Source organism: Erpetoichthys calabaricus, chromosome 8 (assembly GCF_900747795.2).
Source record: "Erpetoichthys calabaricus chromosome 8, fErpCal1.3, whole genome shotgun sequence".
In the NCBI taxonomy this organism is placed as follows: domain Eukaryota; kingdom Metazoa; phylum Chordata; class Cladistia; order Polypteriformes; family Polypteridae; genus Erpetoichthys; species Erpetoichthys calabaricus.
In genome coordinates this window covers 84,801,176-84,815,896 of record NC_041401.2, presented here as the reverse complement: position 1 = coordinate 84,815,896, position 14,721 = coordinate 84,801,176, and the positions used below count along the sequence as shown (strand labels likewise).

Sequence of the window (14,721 nt, the reverse complement as noted above, 5' to 3'; positions counted from 1 at the left end):
ATATATATATATATATATATATATATATATATATATATATATATATATATATAGTTTTGAATTCTAAAAGGGCAGCTTTATGGCAGTGTGGAAAGTGCTGCTGGCTCATAGCTCTAGGGATTGTGGTTCAACTCTTGGCTCAAATCTATGTGAGGTGGACAAGTGCATGGATTTTTAATCTGGGAAAAAACAAAATTTTTAGGTTAATCTGAGGCTCACACTTTCCCCTATGGGATCACAGTTGTATCCTAGGATGGATTATTGTCTTGTTCAGGGTTTGCAAGACTAACTTCCTGTGACTCTGTAATGGAAAAAGTGGGTTCTATGCCCTGGGAGTTTTAATGGAGATGAGTCTTAACAAATGTAGTGTTCTTAAATTGTTTTGGCTACCTATGCACAGGAGTATCACTTAATTATTTCTGTCTTACATGGATATCATTCATTATAACTATTGAAATGATAGCTTAATCTTGAAAAAAATCAGAAATTAAAGTAGAGTGTTTGAATTCAAAGCAGTAAGTGTGGTACCCAACAAAGCTGCTGTATGTGTGAAATTTTTAAATTTCTAACTGAATTCAATCCATGTAATTTAAGTTTTTTCAGTTTGGATAAGGGCACTTTGTTTCAAAAAAGCCTATAGAACAGTTAACAATTTGTACTTTGAAAATTTGTTTTCTAGAATATCTTTGTTTAAAAGCATCCATCCATCCATTATCCAACCCATTATATCCTAACTAGAGGGTCACGGGGGTCTGCTGGAGCCAATTCCAGCCAACACAGGGCGCCAGGCAGGAACAAACCCCGGGTAGGGCGCCAGCCTATCGCAGTGTTTAAAAGTAATGTTTTATGTTACAAAAAATTAAGAATTAAAGAAATTAAATATGATCTTTGCATAAGTATTCAGTCTTCTGCCACTAATATTTTGTAGAGACCCCCTTTTGCAGCATTAACAACTGTAAAGTCATTTTGGTTAAATATGTAACAATCTAAAACACTTCTAAACAGATTTTCTCCAGGATGATCAGGTTAATCAGAAGACATTTGTTTACCACAGTTTTAAATGAGTGCTGCAGATTATCAATCAGACTGAGATCAGACTACTGTACATTCAACATTTTGTCCTAAGGTAGTTCTAGCTTTATGTGTGTGATCATTACCCTGCTGAAAGATAATCTTACACTGAAACATCAAAAAACTAAAACAAATTCTCCCTCAGTATGCTTGTATTTTCCATTAAACATTTCTACTTCTGTTTTAACCAAGTGTCCAGTTCCTACTAATAAAGAGAAAATCCAATGTATAATGCTACCACCACCATACGTCACTGCAGATAGTTTTTTTTTAGATAGTGAGGGGTTGGCAGTGTTTCTTTTGTCCCACACACATCTTTGAATTTTGGATAAGATAAAAAAAAATGCTACCTAGGTCTCAACTGTCCACAAATCTTTTTCCCACAAGGCAAATGGGTTACTTTCATGCTTTTTGGAAAACTCTAATTATGCTTTCATATGGATCTTTTGGATGGCTTCTTTTGTGCCACCCTACCATGCAGATCAGGGGTAATACAGAACTCTTGACAAGAATGAATGGTTCACCTTTACTCCATTCCCAGCCACTAAACTCTATAGCTCCTTTTTTGCATCATTTACTGATAGATAATCTTGAACTCCCTGTGATCTTGAAGGAGTCAAGTAAATGGATTGATGGAGAATTAATTTATAGCTATTAGTTGGGGGGGTAAAACGATTTTTTTTTTTACAGAGTACTTTGTTTCTTAAAAGAAATTGGCTTCCCTGATATATGCTGCAAATTGTTGTCAATAGCAGCTTTATCCTCCAGCTTAGAAGAAAGTGAACTTTTAACATGTATAAATTCTGTTTGCTTGTCTATGATCCACTGTAAAGATCTGGATACCTTTCAGCTGAAAGGTTCAAAACCATCAGCCTGAAACTGCTATATGAAATACCAACTAAGAAAAATGACCAGATGAAACACTAAGTAAAGTCTGATGTCAAATGCAAACAGAACAGTAATTTTGTAAATTGTAATTGCCACCATCATGCACTAAAACTGGTAATTTCAGGTCAATCACAGTATTTAGCTGTATAAACCATTAAAATACTAAAAAAGGGAACTCTGAATGGACAAAGGCAGCAACTGTTAGCTTTTTCCTGATGGGTTTAAGAAAGTGACAAAGTGAAACAAGACTTAAAACTTTATACAGTACACTCACTCAACAAACACACACAAACACAACTCAACAGAAGCATCAATAACTTTTCATCTCCAAAATGACAAAATTAACAGAGGTTGCAAAAGAATAAATTTCCTTAAAACCTGTAACTATGAAAAATTAATAATAATTTAGGTAATTCAGAAAAGTAGCTAATGGTTTCCTAAGAATCCCTAAAAGTTTTATATGCAACATAGCTTAACTTTAGTTTTGTTCATGTTAATGTTTGGAATTATGATGATACATGAAAACATTCACATTAGTTCATCTTACCATACCTCCCTCATTTAAAACGCAAAGTACAGACTATTCTAGTGAGCTCTAGGCAAAAGAAAATGACTGGTAACTATGAGGCCCCTAAGAGAAAGTGACCACCATGTCTTAGGGCTTCACGCTCAGAACGCGTACGCACCCGCATCATGGCTGCCACGCGTTCCCAGCGTTCATTTGACGCATCCTCTGAGCAGATCCTCAGAAATTAACGTGACGCATGCGCGAGTTGCAGTACCAGCAAAAAGTCGGGGGCCGCAGTGTGCTAAAAGTTGGAATGTGACGTCTGAGCCTCTGGTTACTATCTACATGTGACAGAAAGCCGCTTTGCGGATCCTACGAGATCGATGTGCGTGCTTCGATGTTTGATGAATGGTTCGATGTGGTGAAACAAAATGCCGACATACAAATGCATTTGTGGTGCTTTTATATTCAAGCGTTGCATATCCCCTATCGTAATGACACGATACATTTTAAAAGTCTCGCATACCATCTTCTGTGACGTCTTTTTTTTCTAGGGCTTCCTCCAGACCTGACAGCAGCGGCAAACAGCAATAGATTGCAAAACAGAACACATTAAATGTATGATATTCCAACTCTCTGCACATTTATAATCCTAAGATTTATACTTAATATCACTTTCATGATGAAATGCATTAAAGTATGTATGTTACATTTTACAGATAAATTGTTAATTTCGTTTAAATAATGAATACTGTTAATAATTACACACATGGGGGTGACACGGTGGCGGAGCAGTAGCACTGCTGTCTTGCAGGGTGTCACGTTGCTGGTATTCTCTGCCTGGAGTTTGCATGTTTTCCTTCTGGGTTTCTGCAGTGTGCTTCGGTTTCCTTCCAAAAATATGCAGATTTGGTGACACTAAAATGACGCTAGTGTATGTGAGTGCTTGTATTCACCGTGCGATGAGCTGATGACCGTCCAGGGATTGTTTCAGCCTCGTGCCCAATGCTTGCTGGAATGGACAAATCCCTGGATTGATGGATTTAATCATTAAACATCCTTTTTGCGGTAAGGTGTCATCTGAATTTAATAGGTGTTCCAGGCAATTCACAACACAGCAAAGCCAAACCTGTTCTCACCGTGATAATTTCTCACACTGCCACCTGGTGGATTCCTTCAGATTTCCGTAAAGTACACGCACAAGTATAAACAGTAAAACGCGTCACATGAAGTATAAACCTGGGCTTAGACTACATCCACACTCCTACTATTTCATTTAAAAATGCAGACATCAGTTTCTGTTTTCTCCTTTTGTCAAAGTAATCCTGGCACTTTTAACCCCTGAAAACTGAGGCTTTTGAAAATGCTCCCCAGAGCCAAATACTTTTGACTATATTCTGAGATAGCAGATATAGAGATGCTGCTTTCCATGGCAATTGTGTTGCTTACCTGTAAGAGTCTAATATTATGTTTTGCATAGTCTGGATGCTGCATACTTGCACAAAAGGCAAATTATTTACCAATTTTTAATTTTTTTTTTTTTGCAATAAAACCTGTGGCCAGAGGCATTGCCTTCTTCAAGGTGTCAAGGAGTTTCCGCTGATGAACACATGCCTTGTGTAGGCGAATATCTATTGTATGTCATATGCATTTTTGGTTATGTTAGTGTGACTGGAGATACATTCATAAATGATGTGAAAACACTAGTGTTACTTTAAAAACGCTGTTTTTAAATGAAAATGTAGTAGTGTACATTCTAGAAGGAAGAAGAAAGATGACACACACACACTAATAACTTATTTCTTGCAGTGCAACTGATCACTATTAAGGTAAGTAAGCACCATGGCAGACTGCAGCAACAAGCATAACAACAAAAAACACATTTCATAATTTCATGATTAAAAAAAATAAATAAAAATACTTACCCCTTTTGCACAAGTTCAAAAACTAAAAGAGAAATAATACATTAAATGTTCTCAATTTCATTAGTAATTTAAGTGTAACAAATAAGATCTCAAAACAGGGGTCAGTTCTACAATTTCATTATATTCCCATCTTAAATGGTCATGCTATTTCCACATTTCTAGAGTGTTAATCAACAACTACCAAATTAAAGTTTATTTTTCTTTTCTAAAGAATTTAGCAAAGTTCTGTGTGTTTTAGTCACAGAAAGATTAGATACTCATTCAGAGCCATCTCATTTCAAAATGTATATTAAGGCAGTTGCCAGGTAATGAACACATAAGAAAAATATATAAATTGTAATTTTTAATTTTCAAAGAAAATTGTTTAAAAGTAATTAAGTGATCAATTTCTTAACAAGGCAGTTTTAAAATGAAACTACTATTGACAAAGGGCTGAAACACCCCAGCATGATAAAATCAATGACAGCGATATATTGATTCCTTCATTTTCTTTAGGTAAAGTTTTTAAGAACACTACTTGGGGTGCAAAATTGACAAAAGCAAATGAAAACAAAGGGGATACAGTATACTCATGGCAATACAGAATGAGAACAACAATTATGAAAATAAATTACCAACAGCATAAATTAAAGACAGGAATTGATCACATAAAGTAAGACACCATGACAAGGTATAGGAAACCATGAATATTAAAAGCCAAATGTACCTTATAAGATATCATTATTAAATCCAAAGATGCGTAATACATTTTATAATTTAATAACACAAATAATTCATGCTCAAAAATTTAATTTGAGGTTTGTGTATTGTCTTTGCATATTATCACAAAACTTAAGCTATTCAGAGAGTTGCTTCCACATCTCTCTTTCTATATATTACTGAATATATTAGGGTGGAGTGGTGGCTCTGAGGCTAAGGATCTGCGCTGGTATCCTGAAGGTTGCCGGTTCGAATCCCCATCACTGCCAAAAGAGATCCTACTCTGCTGGGCCCTTGAGCAAGACCCTTAACCTGTAATTGCTCCAGGGGCGCTGTACAATGGCTGACCCTGCGCTCTGACCCCAAGGGGTATGCGAAAACTAACAAATTTCTAATACGAGAAATCGTATAAGACGAAATAAAGAACAAAAAAAAAAAAAAAAAACAGGACTGACATGAGATTCATTCCATGCTGTTGAGGCCCAGGCCAAGAAACTGTACTACAACAGGAAAAGTCTGTGGTGTCACCATACAATTTATACTCAATTTATATTTAATCTATTTTAATTAATTTAGATTTTTTATTGATTCTTTAACACTTTCTTAAAAATATGTCCAAGCAATTGACACCGATAATGTGCCCAGACCCTAATCCATTACTGTATCTATATCAGTATAAGGTGAAAATCAATTGCCTAATAAAAGCTATATCCCATACAAGAAAACAGGAAACATATAAAGTTAGACTCACCCATGTGAAGATTATCTTCTGAAGGATCATCAAGCACCTAGGAAATGAAAAGGAGCGGGATAAAATGAACATTTGTGCAAGAAAATTCATTTCATGGTTAATTTGTTTTTATTATACTGCAGAATAGGCTTCATCAGAAGTGTCACACCCAGTCACCAGAGAAATACATAGAGAAAGTCCCATGGTTGTTTAACAGAAATGTATACTAATTAATTAATCTAAGAATATGTCAGACTTGCATTTTTAAGTGACCACTTTTTAGTGATGAAATTTATATTAAGCTATAATATTACACTATTAAAATAATATTTTTCTGTTTGTTAGTATATACTTAAAATATCAACAATGTCAATATGTAAAAATGTTGATACAGAGAAAATGAATTATCTATCTATCTATCTATCTATCTATCTATCTATCTATCTATCTATCTATCTATCTATCTATCTATCTATCTATCTATCTAATGCAGGTAAGTGATACGTCACTAATACAGGTTGAACATACCTAATCTGAAATGCTGAGGATCAGATGTATTTTGGAGTGTAGATATTTTCAGATTTTGGAATATATGTATATGCATCATAAGATACTATAGGGACACGTGATCAAGTAGGGAAATGCAGCTAAACCGGCTAAGTAACAACTCACGTGTATAATAATCCATATCACTGAGCTCTTATTATAATATGCACTGATGTAGCAAACATTATCCTCAAAAGTGATTAATATGATGCACAGACTCTACTGTAGTTCCCTTTTGTGTGGACCAATGTTGCATATTTGCACTGAAGAACTTTTTTTTTTTAGTCAGTTTATATCAGCTAACTTGTAGTTATTTTTCAGGGAACTGGCCAATAGGTCAGGAATATTTAAGCCAATCCTCAATCCATCATATCAGCTGATGACTAAGGCACTACATTCAGTTTTCGTGTGGTGTGGGTGTATGTACGTACATAACACGTAACAGTTTTGGCCAACATAAAAAGGCAATTTGCAGCAGTTTCCAGTTCTCCTAACATAACCAGAGTACTTTACTGTATTCATATTGCAATAAAGGAACCTAGTGAGGATGAAACTGTTTTTGTTAACCTTAAGCAGTGACATTCCATTAATGTACATCTGCTGTATAAATATCAGTTTTGAGGCAGGTTTACCAATGCATATTATATAGATTTATATAGGTACATTGTGTAGAAAAGTGCATACTCCAGGTTTTATGAATCAGATTTTTTTTTTTGCTGTATGCATTTTCCTGTTTTTTGGGGTATGCATATTTTCACTCTCAAATCCAAGCAAAGCTTTATAACTGAGATACTTGAACTTCCCCAATGTATCTCAGTTATAAAGCTTTGCTTGGATTTGAGTTCAGGAATCTGATTAGCATGCCTCCTGGATGCCTCCCTGGTGAGGTGTTCTGGGCATGTCTAACCGGGAGGAGGCCCCGGGGAAGACCCAGGACATGCTGGAGGGACTCTCGGCTGGCCTGGGAACGCCTCAAGATTCCCCTGAAGAGCTAGTAGAAGTGGCCGGGGAGAAGGAAGTCTGGGCATCTCTGCTCAAGCTGCTGCCCCTGCGACCCGATCTCCGATAAGCAGAAGAGGATGGATGGATGGCTTTATAACTGAGATGACTGCTAATAAAAACAACTTATATTCCAGCTATTCATTTGTTTCATTAATTGTTTTATAGCAGTATGATGAAAGGTGTTTGGATTTCAAAGATCACATTTGATTTGCCTTAGATTTATTTGATCTGTAATTAAAAATAAAATACTGTGAATGACAAAATAATTGTTATAATTCAACATTATGCCAATAAAAACAAAACAGCATTTGCTCTACACTACAATAATGTTGCCAAGTGCAAGCCTTCATGAAAGGATTGATGAGAGTAAAAAGAACAATCAGAAGGGGCAGCAAGAAGGCCTAGATCAATGTGGCTTATAGGGAAAGTATATTTAAACATCCAACAGTTATGTATCTTACATTATTGTAACTTATTTTTATTAGATTCGATTAGATCAGATAAATTGTATTAATACCAAGGGGAAATTCACATGTTTGCAGCAGCAGAAACAAGGATACAGACTCACAGGACAAATAATACAGCCAATCAATCAATTGACATATAAAAAAAATAAATGTATATTGTTCAGATATTTCAAAATGGCATTTCAAAATAAACTTAAAGAGCGCCCCAGGAGGAAGAATTGAAATGCCTGGTAGCACTGGACAGAAAAGACCCCCGAGACACTGTGGTAGAATGAGCCTGTGGTATAAAAGTGCTCCAAGAGAACACCTCCTGGAATGGGATGGAGGGGATTTTTCATGATGGCATTCAATTTTGCCATCATCCTCTTCTACAACACTTTCCAGTATATTAATTTATTTTTTATAAAATGATCTAACATGTTTATGAGAATATCTGTACTAAAGCTAAACAAAACGGGTAAAAAATTCTCAACAATGCATTACTTACATTGTAGTGAAGAATAAAAGACTACAAGTATGCCAGCAGATGATAGTTGTCCTATCGATTCTAAGCCCTTCCAGCATGTGGTGGCTTTAAACCTGCTCTTAGCCTTACATTGTGGATCAGCTATAAGGCAAAAATTCACTCTAGCTACCCCAGGTATCCCACTCGTTCCACAATAACCCTTAAACTTCCTTGATAGCAATTTATATTCTGAACCATCACTTTAAATTTCTTGCTCAACAGGGTCTACCATCCATGAGCGGATCCTGCTTTCCCATGTTAGAATGTGGGTCCCAGACAGTGCTATTGTCCTACCAGTTTGCTTTTCTCCCACCAACTTTGTGATGGAACTAAGTTTCACATTGTACTTCCATCTGTTCTTTTATGAAAGATTTTCAAATACATTCACAACTTCACAGTAAAACTATTGTTACATATAGAGTAAAGTAATACCAACAGATTTTTTTTACCTGAAATAATATTCATTTGATTTACCTCCACTAGTTTGACGATGTTGATATGATCCAACTTCTTCAGGATAGCAATCTCCTGGTACACCCTCTCTAATGGACCCAAAGTTTTTGGCTGTTCACCTTGAGCAGCTTTGGCTCCTCGAGGTGGGGGGCGACCTGAAAGGACAAGTCAGTTTTTTTAGATAAAAGAAATGAGGCATCTGCACAACAGAAACAGTTCCCTTACATATTAATGATACGAAACTGTGATGGAAGTTAGCATGGTGGAAGTTAGCATGGTGGATTCCACCAAATCCTATATAGTGCCTTTTACAGGGCAGCTTACACTTTTTTAGCTATTGGGCATTATCGTTATCATATAAAAAGTTCTGCGCTCTCACAGCTTCACAGCCCTAGGTCTGAATCAAAGTCTGTATAGACTTTGCTTGATTACTCTATGTCTTCTGTGACCTGACGAGGATGTGTATGTTAGGTGAATTTGTAACTTTAAATGAGCCTAGTACGAGTCAGTGTGGGTATGGACATGAATGTGCTCCGCTGTAAATGGGGTTGGTGCCTGCCTCATGCCCATTCCTGGCAAGGCAGGCACTGAATCCCTATGGTACTGATTCTTGTATCAGTAAGTTTTTTAGTTGGAACTTAACATTTTTTGAAGTTATATCTTTCCCTTCTTATTCATCATTTGTCAGTCAGATGTTTCCAGTAGAGTCTGTATTTGTCTGGGTGACAAATGAAAACTTCCTTACATATCAGGTACACAAGATTAATTTAGTCAAAAGGAAAAAAAAAAACTTTATGTAGCAGGAAAGCAAACATTGTAACATAACTGGCTAAAAAACATTCAATGCAGTGTATTTCTTTGTAGAAATTATCTTTGATTCAAATGATAACCTGTTATGGCAAAAATATTCAAAAACTACTACTATATGTGCTATGTCACTCCCTGAGAAACATCTTTTTAGTTGTCACTTATCAACCCTTTGTGACTTAACTCATTCACAACACAGAATGTTTGTATTATTAAAAAAAAAACGGAGACCTGAATTTTTTTGTAATCAAGTTATTATTTGTAAAATGAAACTCAAGAACAAATATAACAAACCATAGCAAATATTAAAACCCCCACTCCACAGTGCCGAACCCCCCTTTTCCAACCCAAAAATCCCACTCACCCCATTCTTGTATGAACAGAGACAGTTCTGAAATGGAAGGTACAACAATATATAACAGAATGGATGGAAATGTGAAGGGGAAAAAAAACTGCATCACCGCTATGTGGACAATGAATCACAGCACCCCTCTACATAGCCATAGGTAAACTGCAAAGAGGACTGCCCATTTAAAATATAAGAGTAAGATACATTACTGATCTGTCCCATGGACAGAGCCTTCTGAAAAAATGTAAGTCAGAAGTGGAACATCAAGAGTGACAAGCGAAAAAATTCAGCCATTGAATAAGAAGTGGGAAAGACACAAATGAAACTGGATAAAAGATTTAAACGATGTGGACCTAAAATTGACATAGTAGCTTTGACAGAAGGCTCAGAATCCAAACCAGGTACTCTTTTAACACAACCTCACATCTCAGGTTGTCAATACAGAAGTCTTTTAAACTAGTTATGTTCTGGAGTAACATCTGTAAAACATCCAAGACATAACTTCAGGGGCTACTAATGACTGATTGATAACTAGGGATGACAGCAAATCCTGAATATGGCAGGAACATGAGGGAGTAGTATTGGATAGCAAAGATTGTAAGCAAATGGAATAACACCCCTCTTTCAAAATCAGAAACTGTTATAGTGGAGACATCCAGTTATAGTTTTACTCTTTCATGTCATCATGCAGAGTTGGTAGAAATGACTATAATCAACTTAATAACACATGATTACAGCTACAGCAGTCACTTTGCTGAGCTACTAGCACAATATTGTAATTCTTTCTTTAACAACACAAGTAAATCTAAATTTGAATTATTAAAGTTTAAATTGAAACCTACTACCTGTCCCAATTACAAATACCAGAAGACTGGACAATGTGGATATCCCAATGTTTGAGTATTTTTTCAATATTAGATCATTTTACAGTAATAAACAACAATTGTTTTGATTTGTGGTATCACTAACATAATGTTGAATAGGGATGTCACACAAAAATGTAATGGAACTAACTTTTGTACAGTATTGCCAGTACTGAGTGAAAATATGAAAAATGGAGGGTCAGATTTGAAAAATGAAGCTTCAGGATTTTATGACATTAAAGGTGAATCAATTTGGCCATCTGTTAAATATTACATTTATCAAGTTTTGTAACCAGCTAATGATGCAAGTATATAAAAGAAAATGTTACAAACCTAACAGCAGGGTTTATCTGACAAACCAGATTTTAAAACCATATTGTCACAGTACAAAAAATAAAGAGATTACTTCTATTAAAATATCTTGAATTATCTTGAAAATCACTAATTTAACAGTACAGATGTAACATTTTTATTTTTAGTATTTTTTTTTGTTACTGGAGAAAAATGTCAAAGAATTATGAACTTCTTGATTTATCATTTTTTTATAAACCCTATGCTAAAATCCCCTCAAGATTATACTATGCGTCCCATTTGTTGTTATACTGGGGGGTCCCAATAATTATTACAAATTCATGCTCTGCATTGTAGTTTGATATTTATGAATGCCAATACTAGTGTACTTAAATGATAGCTGGGTAACCACTTGATGGACATACTGTTAAGCTGCTATTATAATTAGTATTTATATATTTTATATTCTATTACAAAAAAAGGAACAATACTGTTCACTTGAATAATGGGGGCACTTTTAATGGAATTTCTGTTTTTGCAGTGGTATATAATACATATTAAATATCATGAAATTTCATTAGTATTGAATAAAAAATGGTATCAGGACATCACCAGTGTTGATAATTAATTTTCTGCAATAGGTTAAGTGCAGGGCGGCACGGTGGCGCAGTGGGTAGCGCTGCTGCCTCGCAGTTGGGAGATCTGGGGACCTGGGCTCGATTCCCGGGTCCTCCCTGCGTGGAGTTTGCATGTTCTCCCCGTGTCTGCGTGGGTTTCCTCCGGGCGCTCCGGTTTCCTCCCACATTCCAAAGACATGCAGGTTAGGTGGATTGGTGATTCTATATTGGCCCTAGTGTGTGGTTGGTGTGTGGGTGTGTTTGTGTGTGTCCTGCGGTGGGTTGGCACCCTGCCCAGGATTGTTTCCTGCCTTGTGCCCTGTGTTGGCTGGGATTGGCTCCAGCAGACCCCCGTGACCCTGTGTTCGGATTCAGTGGGTTGGATAATGGATGGATGGAAGGTTAAGTGCACATATTAACTTGGCTAATATACCAACATCTGATGCACTGTGACACGACACACTATAAACTAAGAAGTGCTGCAGTCACTATTATTTTAGATTCCAGTCCAATTTTTGATACAACTGGCTACATCTGACTGCACAAATTTGAAACTGTTTTTGGATTGTTCTTAGTTATCACATTGGTATTAATAGATAGATAGATAGATAGATAGATAGATAGATAGATAGATAGATAGATAGATAGATAGATAGATAGATAGATAGATACTTTATTAATCCCAAGGGGAAATTTATAGGGTAATTACTGTCATGTGTGCAGAACACAGTGAAATTCTTACTTGCATGTGCTGTGAATAAGTCCGACAACTATAATTCCTCATTCCTGTGTCAAGCTAGATATGGTGTCCATCTCTGTTCAGAGATTAGTATTGTTCCATTCTTTACACTACTATTAGGATATGTTATTCAGAATCTTATTAACTGTCATTTGTATGCTGATGACATTCTATATTATCCTTGACATGGATTTAACCTTCCTTGTTGCATTTCGCATTAAGACTTGTTTTTGACACATTAAAAGTATGGCACACTTAGTGCAGTTTGTTAATATGCAGGACACAGGAGAGTCATTTAATTAATTTGTATCATGAAAAAGAACTAAATGCAGCTTTAATACTGGACTGTCAATACCTTCAAATTGTGAACATGTATAGCACACTGGGCTTATCAGTATATATAAATAAATAAACAGAATTAGTTTAAATGATTTTTCAAAGTGATCGGTGGTTAGTAATGAGCAGAATGAAGTTTGAAGGCAACTTCTATCAACCACTTTGAAAATCACACAAAAAAATAGTAAATATGTGGAAAAATATGTTGCTTTGCTGTCACATGCAATACCTTTTATATAGGCTTACTATTCCAGTCAAGTGCCAAGTATGCACTCATCACCTCTCCACATGTACGGAGCTGTTATGCTTTAAATGCTTCGATCCATTTTACCATTTTCAATGCTTTTTTTACATTATAGTGAAGCAATAAGATGGATGTAACACTGGGAAGGTTATTTTCACTAATGAGAACAACAACTTCAGTGCTGGCAGCTTAGTGGGATCATTGTTTCTTTTTGACACCTCAACAGTTTACTGGGATCATTCTTATAATCCTACAGTGTTTACAGTTAATTAGGCTCACACTTGTGTTACTGCAGCACTAATAGCTAAGTAAGAATACTCCTACACGCCTTCAGCAGTAACAGCTTAATGAACTGATTCTCTCATGATATTTATAAACAAGATCACTCCTACTCTGCCGCAACATTAACTGCTTCCATATCATCTCTTGTAAGGAAAATGCTTTCTTTCTATAAAGCCAGAGGAAGAAAGGAAGAGTGTTATGGCACCTGTTACCTAGGGCCTTTACACTCTAGAGATACTGTACATTTTTAAACTCTTCTCCTTAGAATGTACTACTGCATGTCTAGGGTTTTCACAACATTCAGTCTTTCAATAATATAACAGAATGACAAATTAAAACAACTATGACTATGACATATTGTGCTGCTTAGAAAATTATGGCAAAGGACATAAAGAGGCATACAGATGCAGAATGACTTTCTATAGAATATGATGCACTGTGAATATGAACAAAAGAGAAACAAATCACAAGAGATAAACAAATTTGTCAGAAAACTGCACTTGGCTTTCATGTTCAGTAAGAAAACGTGGTAACTGGATCTCCCCCATTTTATTCTTTTAGAATAGACCTCTTGGAAGTACAAATACTCAGTTAATATTTAGATTGTAAAATGCTGTCTCCATGATAATCATTGTTATGAAGACAAAAAATAATTATTAAGGTAAACAGTCAAGAATTTGGAAATTGACAACCAGCATGGAATCAGTCCACTTACAAAGCAGTTACAATGACTTAAAACACTTGACACCTTACAAAAAAATTGTAAGAAGAAAGCAGGAGAAAAAAATAAAAGCAAAAGACAAAGTTGTAAAAGACACAGCATAGAAAATCTGAAAGAGAGCAAGCTGGTCAGCAAAACAATCTAAGACACAGATAACATCTTTATAGCAGAAGTTCCTTAACTACCTCAGTTCCAAAGAAACTGCTGTGAATGACTGCACCAAACCAGTAAGAGCTGGGAAAAGAGGCTCTTACAGATATTCTCCACATAAAAGAAAAATAATCTAATCAACATTTACTGTATGCTCTGATTAAACATTTACAAATACTAATCTCCCAAAGGGAGAAAATAACAGTTAAAATAGGCAAGTGTTACCTATACTGTATTTGCAACGCTAACACTGTTTCTGCAACATCAAAAAAAATGACATGCAACAAGCATTAAGTGTTCTGTCTCACTGCCTAAAGAAATTGAGGTCTTAACAAATACAGGTTCTACCGGAACAGACTGCACACAACTAAAGCAGTGCAAATGTAGCTTTTTTCATCGGTTTAATTTAAGAATATAATCCTGTCTTATGTTTTCTTGAAGCATGCCTCTTCTCTCCAAATCAGAAAAATGCTACCAACTCACATCTGTATCCTTACTAAGGGGCTCAGATCCATGTCATTTTGACTT

At 35.7% G+C, this 14,721-nt stretch overlaps 1 protein-coding gene across 5 annotated transcripts in view; it reads right to left on the bottom strand.

The window, feature by feature from the left end:
* The window catches only part of camkk1a (calcium/calmodulin-dependent protein kinase kinase 1, alpha a), a 198,247-nt gene that overhangs the window by 50,845 nt on the left and 132,681 nt on the right, over window positions 1-14,721 (bottom strand). For all 5 annotated transcript variants that reach the window (XM_028807015.2, XM_028807012.2, XM_028807017.2 and 2 more), the window contains exons 7-9: window positions 8,816-8,949; window positions 5,843-5,879; window positions 4,393-4,414 (exon numbers count right to left, since the gene is read on the bottom strand). In XM_028807015.2, coding sequence (XP_028662848.1) covers window positions 4,393-4,414; window positions 5,843-5,879; window positions 8,816-8,949 — 193 coding nt within the window. The remainder of the gene's footprint in view (window positions 1-4,392; window positions 4,415-5,842; window positions 5,880-8,815; window positions 8,950-14,721) is intronic.